This window comes from Xiphophorus maculatus, chromosome 1, assembly GCF_002775205.1.
Source record: "Xiphophorus maculatus strain JP 163 A chromosome 1, X_maculatus-5.0-male, whole genome shotgun sequence".
In the NCBI taxonomy this organism is placed as follows: domain Eukaryota; kingdom Metazoa; phylum Chordata; class Actinopteri; order Cyprinodontiformes; family Poeciliidae; genus Xiphophorus; species Xiphophorus maculatus.
This window is the reverse complement of record NC_036443.1, coordinates 18,921,083-18,940,875: the sequence shown is the minus strand read 5'-3', so window position 1 is coordinate 18,940,875 and position 19,793 is coordinate 18,921,083. Positions and strand designations below refer to the sequence as shown.

The 19,793-nt window shown below is 40.2% G+C and overlaps 1 protein-coding gene across 1 annotated transcript in view; it reads right to left on the bottom strand.

Moving 5' to 3' along the window:
• The window catches only part of zbtb46 (zinc finger and BTB domain containing 46), an 88,736-nt gene that overhangs the window by 23,644 nt on the left and 45,299 nt on the right, over positions 1-19,793 (bottom strand). The window contains exon 4 of the mRNA XM_023332712.1: positions 1,434-1,715. Within this exon, the coding sequence (XP_023188480.1) occupies positions 1,434-1,715 (282 nt within the window). The remainder of the gene's footprint in view (positions 1-1,433; positions 1,716-19,793) is intronic.

The following is a 19,793-nucleotide window of genomic DNA, read 5'->3' as shown; positions in this document are numbered from 1 at the left end:
GTATTAAATACTGATTTAATAAATAAATACGTGTTGTTTTATTTTCCCACACACTTTTAAACAGGAACCTAATACGTTGCTGAATAGAGAAAAAGAGGAAAAGAACAGAATATGTATAACATTTAATCCAAATAGAAAACCATCATTTAAGTTAAGGACTAACTCAAAAACAAACTATAAAAAAAACAAAAAAACTTGAAATATCCCTGGGAGGGTTAGAATACAAACAAGAGGACTGGTAACTGCACATTATGCAAAAACACTAACAGGCTTCTTGTTATAGTGCGCCTCTAAATGGGCGCTTATTGTTGTTCTCAAAGAAACGAAAAATGAGCTCCATAAAGAAGTCAAGAAAGCTCTTACCATCAACCGTGGTCATTGGTACTATGTCTTTATCTATGATGTTAAAACGTCTCTTTTTTTTTATTTTTGCTTAATGCCCTCTGATTTATGCAGCCTCAGGACTAATTTTTGGTTGAGATTTTGATGCTGTCTGCAATGCAGTTAGGCTGAATGAGCGCTATAACTTAAGAAGATTTTTCAAGTATTTATATTTCAAAACATCACCACATACAGTGAATTTTGCGTCTGTGTCATCATTAACTGGAGTACAGTAATTCCACACCTGACTCCGTTTGGACTGTTTCACTTTCCTCCGTAGGATACCTCTGCCACGATTGTTTCTCTTACAACCATCAACTGGCTCAGCTTAAGAATGAGCAGTAGTGCCCTCTTCTGGATGGTGGCCACACTCCAATCCTGAAAGGACGTCTATCTAAGCGAACATTATTTGTTAATGAAATAGAAAATTTTTTTAACCTAATAAACCAATATATATATGCACTTATACACAACAGGTATATATCCAACAAACATGAATATGCACACAAATCCATTCACATAACCCCTCCCCCCAAAAAACATTAGATGCCTATAGTCAGCACTCACAAGTTAACACACCCCTAAATCCTTCCAAAAATTAATAGTGTTTAGCTCAATCTACCTTCTAATCAACTTCAATATCTCTGCCAGGGGAAAAAAAAACATTCTAATGTCATGATGCTACTGCCACTATGTATCACTGTGGGAATAGCGTGTTAGGGTAATTTGTTTACGCAAAATTTTATTTAGGAGTGTCAAAGTAAAGGGGGATAAATACATATGCATGCCACACTTCTTCAAAAAGTTGAAAACCATGTATTCTTTTCCTTCCATGTGACAGGTACTCACTAGTTTGTTTTGGAGTGTCACAGTAAACTTTGCTAATATAGTAAAAAGCAAAGTAAAGTTTAAAGGTAAAGCTTAAAGGATTTTGCAAGGCACTGTATGCTGCATCTGGGGGAACAACATATGCATATACTATGAGTTAGACGGTGTGTCTCAGATGTGCGAAACAAGCAGTGTGAGCACAGCTTCTGTAAATAGATACTTACAGGACAGGGAGTGTCCTCCTTTGGGCAGGTACTCATACAGCAAGGGGTTATCATCTCCCATCATCTCAGCCCGCAGCGACAGCAGGCTGTTCTTACTCATCAGCGCTGCCTTCAGATTGGCTACGGATGAGATGCCTCCGCCTCCCCCACCTCCGCTGGCCTCCTCCGATTCGTTGGCGCCCAGGAAGCCCGACTCTGTGGCGAGAGTCTCTTCCTGCTTGAGGAAGAAATCGAGGCGCTCACCGCGGCTGTCTGAGCTGTTGGGTTCGGTCACGTCTGCCCCTGAACAGAAAAAAAGGGAGGTAACAAAGGATGAGTATGCAGATCTGACTCAGTGACTCAAAATGTTTTTAGTGTCTGAAAAAGAAATTTAATAATGTTTGATGTCTCCCAGATAACACTGATAATTAATTTCAGGGATTACACGCTTCTCTACAGGCTGCAAATCCTGTCACTCTTAACAAAGCGGATGAAAAAGGCATGTTAAAACCCCCAAAACTCTTACAATGTGCTCATGAAGTTGTCACTTTGGCAGTTTAAGGGCTTTGACCTGATGATGGAAAAAACAGCTGAAGTGCAAAATGCAAAAATAAAAAAGAAAAAAGAATAAAATCAACATTTACACAACAGAGGTTTCAGAAGCAAGTACCAAAGCGTCACAGCTCTGATTCATCTCCCTCTCTGCTTGACTCCCTAACATATCTCATCATTACCAGTCAACACTAAAAACAAGGAGATCATAAAGAGACAGTAAGAGAGAGAGAGAGAAAAGGCAGACACAGCGTGTTTTGTGTGCTTGTTTCGTCTGCATGTGCGCATTTAACGGCTAACGGCATGTGCGCTGTCAGCCGTAGACGTTTTGCTGTAGATCTACGAGACTGTCAGACAACACTGCTGACAACAGCGCACCAAACACACATGCACACACAAATCTACAGACATACACCGTCTCCTAATTGACATTTACCTGATGCAAGGTTGCTTTCTCTTAGAGGGAGAAAAATACAGAAGACACATCGCTAGCTTAGAGACTTTGAAGGAAAAGATTGTCTACATCTAAAGCAAACAGACATCTGAGCGATAATGCAGATTTGCCTTAAAGGGGGTGGGAAGTGGTGCATAATGATGTGTGACTGCTTCTAACACAAAGAAATCCTGGTATGCAGTGACTTGCAAAAGTATACATACCCCATTGTTTTTAGCATTATAACCACAAACTTTTTCAGTTTTAAAGAAGTGTTTTGGATGAAAGGTGAAATGCCTTCTGCAAAAAAAAAAAAAGAAAAGAAAAGAGTAGTCCAGTTACCCTCTACTTAAGCACTTAGAAAAGTCTGAAAAGTGTGGTGTGCATTTATGTTCAGCACCATTTATTCAATACCTCTGTGTAAAATCCAATTCACTAAATTGCTTTCAGGGTCCATCTGCTGAAAATAGAAATAGAAAAAAAACAACCTAAGATATGACTGTTTACCTAAATTTACCGCAAATGTCCACAGCTCAGGTGGGTTAATCTGTCAAAAGGACAACTATTAGTCATACAAGAGAGGGAAGAAGAAAGACATTGACAGATGTTTGCTGCCATACATAGGACAGAATTGGAAATAGGAGACCGAAATGTTGATCTATATGCACAAATTTAAGTGTAGAGAAACCACACAGTGGAAAAGGTGGTGGTAGCAGCATCATTCTGTGGCGAACGGGAAGCTGGGTGGAGTAAAAATACAGGACAATGCTGGAAGAAAAGCTGCTAGAGGCTGTAAAGCACTTCAAACTCAGGCAGTGATAGTCAGAGCTAAAATGGAACATTTTCATCGATGTGTTAGAATAAAATTCAAACTTAAATCCAACTCAAAATCTGTGGCGAACTTGGAGGCTGATGTGCACAGATGCTCTCCTTCCAATCTGAGTTTGAGATTTTTTTTTTTGTGAAGAAGAAGGGCAAACATTTCCGCCTTTAGTTGTGTAAAGCTGTTAGAGAATTACAGCCCAAAACGACCTGCGGCTGCAATAGTAGCAGAAGGTGGTTCTTCAAAGTATTAACTCTGGCCTGCTGAATAAAAATACTTCCCACTGTTTTTTAGATTTTTATTGGAGAGCATGTCTAAAATCCTGTGTGATTTTCTCTCGGCTGCACAATTATGCATTACTTTTTGCTGGTCTATCACACACAATCCCATTTAAATAAATTGAAATGTGCGGTTGTCACATAACAGACAATTGAAATTTCACTTGCAGCAAACGAGGAATAAATAAAGCGAAGGAAAACACCAGTTTGATGAAGGAGCATGCAAAACAGAAATGAGCAGTGAAGAAAATGAAAACTGTCTCTTCCAACTACGTCGAGCTCGGGCAAAAGTGTCTGCTGTGCAGCTCAGAGCTGCTGTCTACTGCAGGGGGAATCAAGGTGGTCAAGGTGACAGAAACAGTAGTTTGCCTGCACGTCTGGAATACCGATGGGTCTACAGTGTTCACACACACACACACACACAAAATCTGACATTTTTCATGACACTCAGATCAGTCCTGAGGATGGATATCCTTTCTGTACATAGAATCTTGAGATCACAATTAGATATAGTGGCTAGAAGAAGAAGATGAGCTGTGACAAATAAGAGTGACATCCATATAAAGTTGTCTGTTCCCCCATTCTACTATCAGACTCATCAGATGATAGGAAAAAAGGAGATGCAGAGCTAAAGCAGAGGAAGAGAGAGAAGGCAGATAAAGCAAAAAAAAAAAATGTAGGGGAGAGAAGAAAGCGGGGGAGTATAGCTAGGGAGGAGGCACAAACAAACATACTTGCATGCATCCACGCACACACACACCCACCCACACACCCCCACACACACACACACACACACACACACACACACACACACACACACACACACACACACACACCCCCCCACACACACACACAAAACCATCCCACCTGCACTCACACCCACACAAACACACAAAGTTAATTAAGAAGGGGGTGTAGGGGTTGGCGCAAGGGGCACGAGGTGCAGGAATTCATTAGAGCTCTGCCCCCTCCTTCAGTGGGCAGCCCAGCAGCCAAAGGAGTCAATCAATAACATAGATCTGCTGTTGGCCAACAACAACAATACACACACAGAGAGAGCAAAGGGAGGATGACAATTGGAGGGAGAAGATGGGAAGGAGGCAGAGAAAAGAGCATCATCTCTGACCCCCATGTGTCCCACCACTCATCTGTTTATTGGACGACTAAATGAACCCTGACCAGTTTTCTAGCGTCTTCGGAAGACGAACATCCACAGATGGAACATGTCGGCCCTCCTCGCAGCCCTGCAGCAACAATGAATCAATCACGAGACGCTCGATTTAGTCTTATGGAATATGGGTCACGTCAGGAATGTCAAACTTGTTTTAAAAAAAGGTGTAAATTTGCAGGTGTTTTACGCAAGAGTGACTGGAAGGTGGTCTGTTCTGCAGCAGAATTTATGTTTTTTTAAGAATGCGGGTGAATCTCAATGAAAAAATGCTCTTACTTCAGTTATTTAGTTTAGATGAATCACATACAGAGAGATGTATGTTTCAATCACAAAAGGTCATCACTTAAGAAGCTGGATGTTCACAGAATGCTGGATCCAAAGGTTTTAATGGGAAGTTGAATGGAAGAAAAAAGCGTGGTTGGAAAATATATTTATCAAGAGTTTTATGCACAATCACAAGATGTGGACTACAGCATGGAGTCAATGCTCCAAGAGCCCTTATACACATAAATATCCAGGACATGGGCTCCTTGTGTTAACACATTCCTGAACCACAGACAACGTTACAAACACCTTAACCTAAGGAGGAAACAGACTGGGCTGCTGCTAGGTTGCCATTTTTCATTCATTTTTAATGTCGCAGAGTGGAGAGGCACACAGTCCAAACTGACTGAGGCTCAATATGAAGTTTCTAGAGTCAGTGATGATTGGGGAGGCGAGGCCTCTGCTGGTTTTGGTTCATGTGAAAAGTCAGCACAGCCAGCTACTGAGATATTTTAGAACACTTTATGAGAAGATTTACTGAATTCATTTACCAGCACACACTGCAAAAAGTACCAATTTATGCTATAATGACCAAGGTATGACTTTACTGGATAGCAAACTCACCTGAGCTACAATGAACAAATCTATGGAGTATTGTCGTGAAGGACACCAGAGCAAACTAAAGAAGTTCCAACCAAGTATTGAGTGCATACACTGTACAGTACATGAACATGCTTTCAGTAAGTGGACATATGTGTGAAGTAAAACATATATTTTATTGGCATGGTGCAATATTCTATTATTCTGAGAACAGAAATTTCTTTTGTATTAGCTGTAAATCACAATAATCAAAAATTATTGGAAGTATGTCACTCTTTCTGTAATAAAACTACATATCAGCCTTTAAACAAACTTTTCAAAGATATTCTAATTTATTGATGTACACCTATAAATACAGTAGATACCCACACATCCAAGACTTGGGGTAGAATGAAAAAAGATAATTCAACCAAATGCAAACAGACTTTAAAAACACTTGATCAAAATGTGCCCCGTAATCCCCACTTATTGAGCTTTGACTGGCCTGTGCTGATAGTGTTATCCTTAAACAGCCCTCTGCTCGGACAGATAATATCATTTATGGCACCAGAAACAAGTTGCAACTAATCCCGAGGTTCCATCCTATGGATTTCATCATTCCTGCGCCTGGTTTGGTTTTCATCGAGGATTTGCAGACACACAAAATGTGGAGCCTTTCAAACCCAATAGGTTTATCTCGTGTTGTAGAGACACTACTGTTACATCATTCCTTCATGCACAATATGCTCAGTGTCATGAGACAACCTATGAATTTCAATAGCCAGAGATATGCCTTTGAACTACATGGTCAGATCCCCCCCCCAAAAAACAAAGACATTTTCTTCATCATTTTCTTTCCGCTCTCAGTTCCTTTCTTCTGCTTTTACACTGAAGCGGTTTCTGTACAGTGGAAAGAATTTTCATTTTCCCCTTCATAAAAGAGTCCGAATAATTTAGATTTCTGCTTTCTGAAGAGATCCTCCGTTTAATTTGGTTGCCATGGCAGCCCGGCACCCTTGGCTTCAACATTTATGCTAAATAAAACCCCCTTTTTAAAAAAAAAAAAAAAAAGGAAAGACAAATATGTAGAAATGGTGGTTCTCTTTGTTAATGCGAGCGACGCTGTAAGCTATGCCAGAGCCGAGCATGAAAAAAAAGGACTGAGACTCGGAATAAAAGATGTGCGTTTGACTGTACTTTATACGTGTTGTGAGGAATACTGAGTTATGGCTAATGGATAGAGGATGCAGTTTTATATGCTGTGGTTGGAAGCTGCACTGTATTTCTCATTGATGTGTGTGTGTGGGGTGTGTGTGTCAGGGGTGGTGTGTTGTTACAGTGAGACACTTTGAGGCAGTAAAGAGGAGGTGAGGAAGGCCTGAAAGGGGAGGAATAGGTCAGCTGGCCCAGTTTGACCTCTGATCTTCTGTTCTGATTATGTGATCTGAACGCTGTCGGGCGAGAGAGTTTCTATTTTAACAAAAATACACCCGCTGACGGATCGACCCCAGAAACACACATGCATATCTACTACTTTCCCACAAAAACAGGCACTCGTGGCCCGGCTGTTTATGGACACGCATTTTAACACCTCAAAAGACAGCAGAGAGAATCACTATTAATCTAGTTAATGTTATCAGTAGATACATTTATGATGAAGTCATTCAAATGAAATACACACTAAACATTTGCAACACTCAGTAATGCACACACAAAACAAAATTAAAACAATGGGATTTTAACTCTCTTTTACACTAACTGTTACCTCTTTCATGCAGTTTGATCTTCAGTTCTTTCCATAAATTCTCAATTGGGTTCAAGTGAAAAGATTCAGATTCTTCTTGAGGCCGTCTCACTAAATTTCTCCATTCATCCTCTCTTGAACTTTCGGAAATCTGCCGGTACTGTGTTATGCTGACAAACAGCTTCAAACCCTGATGTTCCCACCTCTAAACATCATTGTAACTCTGGTAATTTTTGAGGGTGATATGTCTTCAATACTTATTTCTTGAGTTATTCCACTTTATGAACTGTTATGCTTAGATTATTTTTACCATGTGGATTACTTACTGACTGTCTGCATGACTTGCTACTGGTATGATATTTATATTTCCAATAACTGCTGCGTATGATATTTCCAGTCCTATTTCTACTTCTGATAACTGCAGAGTGTTGTCATGTTCTAGTCGTGTACAGCATATTATTATTATTATTATTATTATTATTATTGTTAATATTGTTTTTTCACTTGTGGAACTTTTGTGTAAACCTACATAGTCTTGATCCTGCTGCTGCATCTGAATTTCCTCTCTGTGGGATAATAATTACTTTTTTCTACTATATTATATTAGAAATATATTTACTGAGAAATACATTGGTTCATTCAATACTTATTTTACCCGTACAAAAAAAAAAAAGAAACGGTTCACGCCATCAAATCAACAGAGACAGTAGCCAAACACAATGGAGAGAAAAAAAGTCTAGGGTGGTTAGGCAACGAGTTACTGAGGCTTGTCGACCACAAGAGAGCTGTCAGAAAAGAAAGCAGGGCCCTGTGTGCATGTTTGTAGGGTGAGTGCAAACAAAGGAGAAAGACTCTCACTGAGTATATTTGTAAGTAAATGTGTGTGACGGTGAAAGACAGAGAAAGAAGCCTTGCCTCAAGTTGTGTGGGTTAATGGCTTGGGCAGCCAAGAGTTAGATCGAGGACAGGGCACTACAAGAATCCACTGTGTTGCACGCGCGACATCACAACATCTCGTCTCCACGCTTTTATTGCGACGGACGTGCGGCCGAGGTGCGTTTGTTCTCAAGTGGAAGAGGAGGAGAGGGGAGGGAAGGTGAAACTTGCTTCCTCAGCATGCCAGAGTTTGAGAGGGTAAAAAAGTAATTTCAGCTGAGAAGGGGGAGTGAGGCACTAAAACAGCTCAAGAATTCAGAGGCAATTTAAAAAGCAGTGTGGGAGAGGGGAATGAAAAAAATGCTGGGTTAAAAAGGAGGGAGGATGGAAAGTAAAAAAGAAGGCTGTTATTCTCTTCTCCCTCTGTTGTTTTTAGGGACTAGTCGGGCCACAACCTCCTGGAGAGATAGGGAAGGGTGGGTGGTGGTGATGGTGGTGGTGGTAGGGAGGGCGAGCATAAATCAAGCATGGCCTGAAGGCTTTAGAGAGAGGGAGGGACAGAGGGAAGAAAGTGGTAAAGGACAGTGGAGAGGGATACGATGGTGCTGGTAGTGATGGTGGTACTGCTGCTGGGGGCTCTGAGGAAAAAAGGAAAAGAGAGTGTGGGTGGAGGGGAGAAGAGGAGAAGAGAGGAGCACGATTGCAAAAGTGGTGGGGCGAGAGGTGAGCGGTGGGGTGATGGAGTGTGGGTGGATGGGTAAGTGAAGGGGAGGCAAGGAGAGGTGAGGGGGAGGTTACAGAGGCTGTGGGAGGGAGGGCAGTGTGTGAAAGGACTTTTACAGTACACGCAGCAACTAAATATGAAAACGTCTTTCATCTCTGTGTTTAATTCCATGTCTACATTAATGTGGTAAAGCATGTTATGAATATGTAAGACAAAGCCTTGGCAAAGTATTCATACACTTTGAACTTTGTTTTTTTTTTTTTTTTGCATTTGTTATGCCAGAACCACAAATACATTTTGCTACATACATTACATACATCCCCCCAAAAAATACATTTTGGGGGGGATTTTATGAATCAGACTCACACCAACTGGTATACAATTATTAAATGGAACAAAATTAATAATGATTTCTAGTTTTTATCTACATATAGAAACCCAACAAGTGTGGCTTGGATTATTCTTCTGTACCCTGACACACCTAGATAAAATCAGTTCATACTTTCAAGTTATCAAACAGGTGAATAGAGTCCATGTTTGTAAGAAGAAATTCTGTTGGATAAGTAACACAGCAAACAAGTACATGTGCTAAAAGGTGTTCTGCTCAGATGAGACCAAGACTTAACTTTACAACCTACATGCAAAATATTATGCGTGTCTAAAAACAAATACAAAACATCATCCAGAACTCACCATGCCTGAAGGGAATTGTGTTGGTGTTAGGGTCATGGTATGTGAAAGATGCGTACTTAAAATGACTTTCAGCTTTATTAGCCGACAAAGGTGTTTCTACAAAGTCTTAGGTTTACCTAGTCCTAATTCTCAGAGCAGATAAGTGTGAATGCATGGCATACTTTTAAAGGTGATACTCCACTTCCAAATAATGCAATTATTTGTGTTTGTCTATCAACTAACATCCCAGTGATATATGCTGAAGTTAATAGTTTTAACATGACAAATGAGAAAAAATTGAGGAGATAAAAATACTTCACTAAACAAAAAAAGTAACAGACTCATTTTGTTCCACCTTGATTTTATTCACATGTTTATGTTTAGTCGCATTGATTACTGCAACTGCTTCCTCACAGGTATGCCTAACAAATCAATCAAACAGCTGCAGCTGATCCAGAATGCTGCTTCTCGCGTTCTCACTAAAACCAGGAAGATAGAGCACATAACACTAGTTTATGTGACAAGTCCCTGCACTGGCTCCCTGTAGCTCAAATAATAGACTTTGAAACATCTGACTGACAGCTGAAACACTGAGTTCCTTTAAATCTCGACTGAAAACCCACCTGTTTAGAGTTGTATCTGAAACATAATCAATTATGAATTTAATGATGGCACTTGTTGTGCTTGTTATGATATAAATCACTTTGAAATGCCTTGTTGCTGAAATGTGATGTACAATTAGAATTTGATTGATTTATTGACATATCAATTAATCAATATTATTTTCATATTTGAAAATAATTTTAAGATCATTTTTACCTACTGATCAAGGAGAAACGTTTAGTCGTCAGTTAAATCAGCTGGATGAGTACTTTGCTGTGACCGGTTGATGTTAGCAATGTCTGCAAGTATCAATTAGCTTACATATATAATCTGGTACAGTGAATTATTTATGTTTGAACTGTTTTTGTCCCAAAAAACATAAAGCTTTAGATATAGTTGAGTCAGATCATGTGCAAAATATGTTAAATAATTGGTTACAATATGAGCATAGAAATAAAAACCACACTTTTCTTTATTTTAAAAACATTGAATTACTCAGTGATTTTAGACAATTGGTTGTTTACGCAAAGAAAGTTCAGTGGTTGAATAACGTTGAACTCTTAAAATCATTTCTCAGTTTAGAAACTACCTCTTTGTACTATAGCCACAGTTCATGTTTGTTTTCAGTCAGGGAGTAATGTTCACGCATTTTAAACAAAACAACCAATCACAGCCACAAAGCAAACACAGAGAGCAGATTGAGCTGCAGGCTTCATATTTCACACCTGCAAACTGTAAAAAGGATTTGTAGAATTTTCTGATTCAAATGCAGGTCTTTTGTAGGTTAATAGGTTTTATTATGAACCTCTTAGCTGACCAGCTTTCTCTAATTCACCTAATCAGTCAGAACCCTCAATGAGTCTTGTACATCCTGCTGGTTCTCTGGACTCTGTGTGCTATAATCCACTCTGATAACAGTGTTCGAAATAAAGTTCTTCAACTACAAGCAAAATGCAGACTCTATGCCATGTCTGTTTAAAAAAAAAACATCCCCATGTTGTTGTACAGCTGAGATTTTCTAGGAACATCATTCGGGCGGTACGTCATGCTAACTTGTAAATATGGACAGGAGCTCCATCTTATCAGGAATAATCTGTAAGAAACAAAGAACCAAAGGGTTACCGCTCTGTATAAGTGCTGGAATTCCCAAACTGTAGCAGTCTGTTTCATTTTCCTTCGGAATCAACTTAGTGTTTTTGAGTTGAATTGAATTTTCTCTATTCTGCTGTAATTTTAGAGTGATTTCGCCTCCCCTGAAGATAACCAATTTCCCTTTTACAAACTGATCTATGCTCAAGGAGAGTACTGGAAATGTGTGAAAGCTTGAGGGGAAAATGCAAACTCCTTCTTGTCGCGAAGCAACTGTGTTAAGTGTGATGCAAACATCCCACCAGGATTTTAAACAACTGCGATTTGATTCAATGTCCATCTTCATGCTGAAGATGCTTGTTTACTTTTCATGAGTTTTTGTTTTTTAATTAATTAATTACCTCATACTTTTTGCTCACACAATTTGCTGCTTCTTTCTGTCCCCTTTGCTTGGACCGAATTGAGCAAGAAGGCTTTCATTCACTGTTCCCTCTTCATATAACGTGTTACAAGAAACTTTAAGATTGACTGAACTCATCTCGTTTAAAATCTAAATGGCTGATTCTATGACATGTACCTCTTTTTTTATAGTTTGACATTTTCTTTTAACTGTGTATTTTTATGTGCTGTATTTGTTGCTGCCGCTTGGAATACCTTGAAAAAGAGGTTTTTAATCTCAGTGGGGTTTTTTAACCTGGTAAAATAAAGGTTAAAAAATAAAATGAGCACAAAAGAGACAAATGAATAAGAAGCACGTGGTTGTTTGCTTGTTGTTTTGAGGGGGAAGACCTGCAAAGACAAAAACCATGACCAGGAAAATTTCTTCTTAACCTGAAGGCGCACGCAAAATTTTTTCCGTGTCTATAGGTGTATTGAAAAACATGGTGGGTCATAACATGTGGTAATACAGGGGATTTTGTAGAACATCAAGTTTATTCTCACTTAGGCTTAGCACCTGTTTTGAATAGTGAATATTCAAAACAGGTGCTCACTGTTTCAATGAATCAATGGAGTGGATCCAGTGTTCTGCGGCACCATGAACTAGAATTTCGAATCGCTTTGATTAAATTGTTTCTATAGTGTCTGCATGAGAGTTAGTGATGTCATTGCTGTGATATCTTAGGTGCAATTGGACCGGTTCTGTCGAAGTGGTGCACATGTGTGGTTTACGTCTTGGTAAAAAAGCTGGTATGGAATTTTTGAAAATGTCCACAAAATCTGTGGTTGTCTGGCTCATCTACAGATCAAAATGAATGTTACAGTGTTGAATCTTGAGTGTTGAGTTCCAATCCTCAATGGCCTGGTGTCCTGCCAGTTTTAGTTGTGTCTTTGGTCCAGCAGAGCTGCTTTAAATGGTCCAACTACCTCCCCAGGTGTGTTGTTTTTAGTATCTCCCACCAGTTATTAGCATGCTTCAGTTTGGTAGCATTACAAAACAGAGTTACAGTGTGTATTTCCTAGACAATGTAGTCTGCTCTTGAGCACTGGTGTGCTGTAACTTTTAGATGTCTCCCTGTTTCAGCCTACCTGGCATAAATACCTGACTTGCCCCCTCAGGATGCAATAAGGGTCTGTAGAGACACCAAAAGTTGCAGAACAGCGGCCCTTGAGGACTGGAGTTTGAAACCCCTGAAAAAGACCCTTAACTTACCAAGCTATCAAGCTGAAATCACTCAATCATCCGATTTCCTGATAGGCTACATCTCTTCATATTGATTTATTTGATGACTGAATGAAGCAGGGAAAACATCACTGTTCACAGAGTTAAACACTAGCCTCCATGGCCTATGAACAGGTTTATTATCCATAAGGTGAACTGAACCAGTAAAATATCTAGCTGAAATGAACTTATCAGAGTGTTAGAGGGGCTATTAAAGAGCTGACAGGACTCAGGAAATTAATTTGACTACCTGAGTCACTTCACAGATGCTTGAAGTGATATAATAACTCTGTTGAGGCCATGAAGCACGCAAGAATTTCATTTTACAGTTTAGCTGTTTAAGTCTCAATGACGTGACATAAAAACAAAAACCCTGTACACATTTTCACAATTAACCACCCTGCTGTGGACGGGGGGGTTAATGTGAGCAAGTGAATGAGTGAATGAAGGGAGGGGTGGAAGAGTGGGTGAGTGCATGGGGGATGGAGGATTGCAGGGCTCAAGGTAATCTGGGGAGTTAATGCAGCTTAGAGGGACTGAGAGGAGTGGGAGGGAGGCAGAGAGAGGCAGAGAGGGGGAGTGATGGCAGTTAGAGAGAACGAATATAAAAATAATAGGGTCAGCAGGGAAAGAGCGGGAGCGAGGAATAAATGAAGATGTATCAGAAACAAAAGCCAAAGCAACTAAGGGGGGAGAGAAGGAGGAGAAAAGAGAGAGGCAAACATTAAAAGCTAGAGAGATAGGAACATGAGGCAGGAGGTGGGGGGGCACAGAGAGGCAGCAGAGTGAGTGTGTGAGATAAAGAGTGGGCTAATGAAAGGTAGGGTGAGGCTGAGCAGCGAGTTGGTGGGTAGAAGGGAAGTCAAAGGAGAGAAAACGACACAGAGCGGGGGAGAGGTCTGCATGGGGAAAGAATGCTGGGTGGGGAAGGAAGGCAGACACGCTGGGCTTTGTGCTGAGAGCAAAGAGAGACAGATTGAGAGATTAAGAGAGAAAAAGTGAAGTTATTTTCTGGCTTCTAGTGCAGGGGAGGACCCAGCGAATGAGCCCGAAAGCCCCGTCCGACTCAGTCCAGGGTCGTTTTGAGGGTGAGGTTGGACACAAAGAGACAGAGGACGGATAATGGAAAGTAGATGAGGAAATCAACAAAGACTCTGGGTCTGATTGTTGCTTTGAGCCTGTGATGCATGTCTTCATACACTGTTCAACTCACACTGACCATCTAAATAGCTTAGCTTTAGTTGAAATTGCAGCTCAGAGGGAAATTAACAGGAGAAGAGAGACAGCAAATTTACAAAACACTAAATCAGTTAAATCAAGACAAACTTTACTACTTGTTTAAATTATTATTGTTAATAAAAATGCATGCAAGTAATGACTGAGTGTAACTGCACCCCTGTTCCATACTTTGGCTGCAATTAACTGTGCTAACCAATAAGAGTTAGGAAGAAGAAGAGGTAGTGAAGGTAGTCCTCCTCCACAACTCTTATCCTGGAACCTGGGATGACCTTTCTAAACAACTGCAGCAACTTTCTGCTTAGGTAGCTACAACTACTGTGAGTGTGTAAGGCTAATATTACTTCCAGCACAGGCTCTCAAAAAACATTCTTCTTTCTGGGTTTGTATACCTTAAAATTCTTAGAGAGATAATGTGCATATTCCCATGAATGGGTGAAAAGAAATCCTATCTTCTGTTTGGCATCAGTATGTTGGAATTAACAGCACAGCTCAAAGTTTTCAAAACAAATAAAACCTATAAAAGCAGCATGTACGAGGCACAGCACCCAGTCTGCTGTGCCTCATAATAGTATAAAAGACTGTTACATTTTGTTGCATTAAAACAATTTGCTTCCATGTATTTTTAGGGATTTTATGCGACACACCCTGCCAAATAAAAGTGCCCTCCAAAGACTCATACTCCCACCTCACCAATAGTGTCTCTACTTGATTTGCAGGGCTAATGTTCCACCAAACAGCATGCTTTCCCTGTGTGGCTGGAGCTGAGCTGCGGATCGCTGCAGCTCTTCTAGAGGTACCACGGACCTGTCTTTGACCATACTTTGTTTTGGTCTAACACATCCAATCAAGGTAAAATACTATAAAGGTAGAAGGTGGATTGAGATTGCAACTAGATATGGACACTTAATATATGCATGCAACTATTTAGCTTTAAACACGAAACTGTTGTGATAATACCCTAAAGAGCAAGAAACACTCCAAAATACTTAAAATCTTATCAGCATTTTCAAATTTTGTTCAGATGAGAGATTAATGAAATAAAAAAATTTAACAATGCTTTCTTTCATCATATTTGTCTGTGTGTTTTTTCACTATGTGAGACATTCTGTGCAAGTATTTTTTACAGGTCCTTCTTTTTAAATCCAGATTTGGGTTGGAAAAAAAACATACAATGTAATCTAATTGAAATTCATAAAACATTGTGTGAGAACCGGTATGATTATCCATGTCTGATTCTTGCAGGTTTTATGACTCCCATCGACAGCAGCCACTGGGCATCCTTTCACTTGACAAAAAAAAAAAACAAAAAACATAACCTACTGAGATGTTTACTGAATTCAAGTTTAAACGCCTGTATTTGGTCAAATAAAACCCCACACAGAACTCAAACGTGACTTTTCTCTTTTTCTCATTTTATTTCTGCAGATATTCTTAAAAGTAGAACAGCTCCTCCACCAATAGGGCTGCCTGTCAAATGTGCAAAAACACAACACATGAAGACTTTTCACTGCACTCTTACACTTCAGTCACAACAGGTGAGCGGAAAGTAGGCAACTAGTACAAAAGGTTCTCCCACAAGCAGTCAGTGTCATTCTGCTCCATCCACTTAGGGACACACGTTAGTAAGCAGGGGTTTATTACGTGTTCTCAGGAGAGCCTGAGCGTGCTGGTGGGGCTGCCTGGTGGCCAGATAAGCTACTTCCTCCCTTCTCTTTGCTCATCTCTCCCATCTCTTAACATTAAGATTGTGCCTCTGTGTGCTTGTATCCCTGGCAACCTGCCTCCAACAATGGAGAGAGCTCTGGCCTCAGCATGGGAGGAGTACAGTGCCATTTAGAGGAAAACCGAGGGGTGAGGGAGATGGAAAACTGGCAGAGCAAAGGGACGGGTCACACCGTTCGTCGTGCACACAAGAGTGGGGCACGAGGACGGAGCGGCGGGTTCAACAGGCAGGGGAAGTGAGAGAGATGAGATGTAGATGAGCTTGCTTGTGCTTGGTGTGTGCTAACTGGTTATAGATCAGAGGAGACCTGTATGAATCTTGAGCTGAACAGATCTCAAGATGAAGCGGGGGAAACTGGGCCTTAACCCTCAAACAAGTCGGCAATCCTCTCAAAGGTCTCAAGCCAACAAAACAGAAGGTCTCTCCACATGCAACCCATGTTGCATAATCTGACTTTATTGTAACTCCAGGTTGTCAAAAAAATAAATAAATAAAAGCTCATTACAGGCACTGATTAAGTAAATCTTCTTCATCAAGTGACTTATTTTTATTTCCGCTAGATTTTGATTCAACATATGATTATCTGTCTCTCATGGCACCTTGACTCAATAACACCTATACATTATAAGATTTTGATGAAGAACGGTACAAAATCACAACATGTGCACAGAGGGAGTCATCTTTACCTCCTCGACACAGCCGAGCTGGGCTACTGAGATTAATTGCTAATGATCAAATCAGCAGAAACTATGCAAATTAAGGAGTGGACCACCACCCCTTCTCCTCCTCCCTCACCTACACAACATCCCCCCAGCTCCCCTCTCCAGCTTTCCCCCAGAGCCAGGTCCCGTGGGTAGTGTGTGTGTGTGTGACGAGCTCATTCAAGGGTACAAATGTGTCATTTCCTCTTTCCCCAGAGTGGAGCACGGAGCACAGACAGGCCTCGAAATGGAGCAAGGGGTCAGTTGAACAGCACAGGCATGTGCACAAAGCACACATGCACAAAGCATACACACCTCTACACACCGAGTCAGCGCTGTAAGCAGAATCGCTGATATCTCACCCAGCTTCTCCAGACTGCTTCTCTCTCTGTTTCCTTCTCCCTCTCCAACTCTCTCATTAAGAAACCATTTGAGAGAGGGGCAGCAAGAGAACGCATGACCCCTTGTTGACCTCTGTAACACATCCTCAAGAGCAAGAGAAAGGGAGGCATGCTGGGACAGAAAGTAAGGGTGAAAATGTTATGGGAGTTAAAAGGGAGCATAAGGATTAAAAGCAGAAATATCAAGTTAAACAGAAGATTTTAAAAAATGAGCAGCAAACATATTTTTTTCAAACTTTCACACTGTCAAAAAAAATGACATCACTAAATCACCAAACTGCTATAGTGAAACATTTCAGATACGTAGAGACGCTGTTTATGGTTGAGCGATCCTGAAGAAAAAAAACAAAGTAGACGGAGGAGGTCCGTGGGTGTAATATTGGATGAGAGAGGTAGAAGGGTGTGCGATAAGTATGCAGTGACTTTAGGAGAAGGGGATAATTTGGGAGTGGAGGGGAAGACGGCTGGGCTGCTTCCTTAGCCGGACACAGGAATGTGGAGCGGGCGGATCCCAGCGAGGGTGCGTGCTTGTTTCTGTGTGCTGGTGCGACTGTGCCAGACAGGAATCCCTAACCCCCACAGACCACGGCTCCTCTTATCAGGGCCCGAACAGAGGGGTATGAAGGAGGAGAGCGGGAAGAGGGGTGCTATCAAACCCACCTCACACCACCCTGTTGCTGTCTCACTCCTCTCTCTAATAAAAATACGCAAGCAGACACACAAAAACTACACACCGAGACTGGATGTTTCAAGGCCAGATGAACTATGGGGAAGCTATTAAAAAAATGAGAAAAAAAAAACTGCCAGGGCCACAATTACAGCCACCATGAAACCATGTTGTCTATGTCTCCATACTCAGCCCAAACAAACACACACACGCACGCCCCCGCACGCACATCACATGCGCTGTATATCTGCCATGGTGTTATTGGAAGCAGTGTGGACCCTGAACCTTCTGTGGAACCTGATCTTCTTCTGCTACTAGATGAACTCTATCTGTATGAGTTGCTCACCGAAAACTAAGCAAAGAGCAAGCTGAAAGGTTTGGAAATGAAATTTTAGTGCTAGATTTGGTGCAGCTGTGGTTCACCAACAAAATGCTCTTCGTTGAATGTAGACTTCCTTTATGAGTATATCAGTATATCGCTCCCTACGTGTATCAGTGAGGAAATAACAGTAAAGGGTGTAGTCTGACAGGTGATATCAGGTAAATGGGCTGGGGAAGAAAAGAAGTGAAGTGGAACAGTGTGAGGACTGGAAAAGTCGCACTTTCAACTTCAACCATGTGAAGAAACCATGCTACCTCTTTACAGTTAGGAAAATATGTATATATTTTTCTCTTCAAAATCATTAGTTAATTGTTCCTCGTCTAATTATCATTAATGAAGGCCACTAGCACTAAAAGATTTTTAAAAAAGAAAAATTGCCTAAAACTTATTGCTTAGAGAAGAGGTGTGAATTATGCTTAAATATAAACTACTTGTTGTCTGTATGTGATAATTTAATTTGTCGAAGAAGTTCGACTTCGACTTAGTTTAGTCTTAGTTTAGACCCACTTTCAGATCATAATATTAGCAACAACGTTGAAGAAGGGGTGATGTAAGGCATCTCGATGCTTAAAGTAAAATCTGATTCAGTTCTTGTGATCTCTAACACAATGGTTACTATAATGTGTTGAGCTGAACCAATAACTGGAAGTTCCACTTTTAAAAGCAAATAAAGGGGTAGAAAACTACTGATGGATGGGAGGAGAGTTGAACCCACCCACAGTCCTGCCCTTTATTTGTAGTCAATGTTAAACTTCCATTATGTGAAGAAACCATACTTCCTCTTTACAGTTAGGAAAATATGTATATATTTTTCTCTTCAAAATTATTAGTTAATTGTTCCTCAATACAGCCGTCCGAGTGTTCGAATCTTTTCTGATTCGAACACTCAACTTATTGTTTAGAGAAGAGGTGTGAATTATGCTTAAACATAAACTGCTTGTTGCCTGTATGTGATAATTTAATTTGTTGAAGAAGTTGTTTTTTTTTTTTTTTTAGAAATTGTACCAATACGTGAAAAAATATCTTAAAATTTCTCTTTTAAATTGGTTTAAAGGGTGAGATCACAAAATACTTGAACTACAGTAAGTTCAATTGAAAAGTCACTGAAGTTTTTTCTTTGGACCTAAAGATCAACACTCAGGATGTAGCTTCACTTAGTGATCTGCCCTGAAATCTGGATGTAGACATGGACTCGGACCTGAACATTCAAAAACATGTAAAAACAAATACAGATGACCTTCTGTCATCTAAAGGAAATTTCTAGGACTAAAGGACTAATGTCCCAGCAAGATCTAGAGAAACTCATTCATGTGTTTTTGTTTAGTTGAATACTGCAACAATATCTTCACAGGTCTGCCTAAAAAGTCAATTAGACAGCTGGAACCAGAATCAACAAAGAGAAGCAGCATTCTTTGCTCCACTAATCTGGAACAAAATTTCAGAAAACCACAAAACAGCTGAAACACTGAGTTCCTTTAAATCAAGGATAAAACAGACTCGTTTAGAGTTGCGTTTGATTAAAAACAACTGGAATATGGATTAATATATTTGATGATGATTATTCTTTATGATTCTAATTATGACATATGACAAAATGTAATGTTTGCTGTTTGTTTTCTGTTTAGTTAGTGTATTATATTTTTAGCATGTAAAGCATTTAAACTAGAATCTTGTTGCTGAAATGAACTTGACTTGACTAGATCAAAGCAGATTTATGTCTTTAAAGGGCCCAGTCAAAGTCTGAACATAGATTTAGTTCATAATCTACAGATCTAAAAAAAAAAAAAAATGATGCCGAAA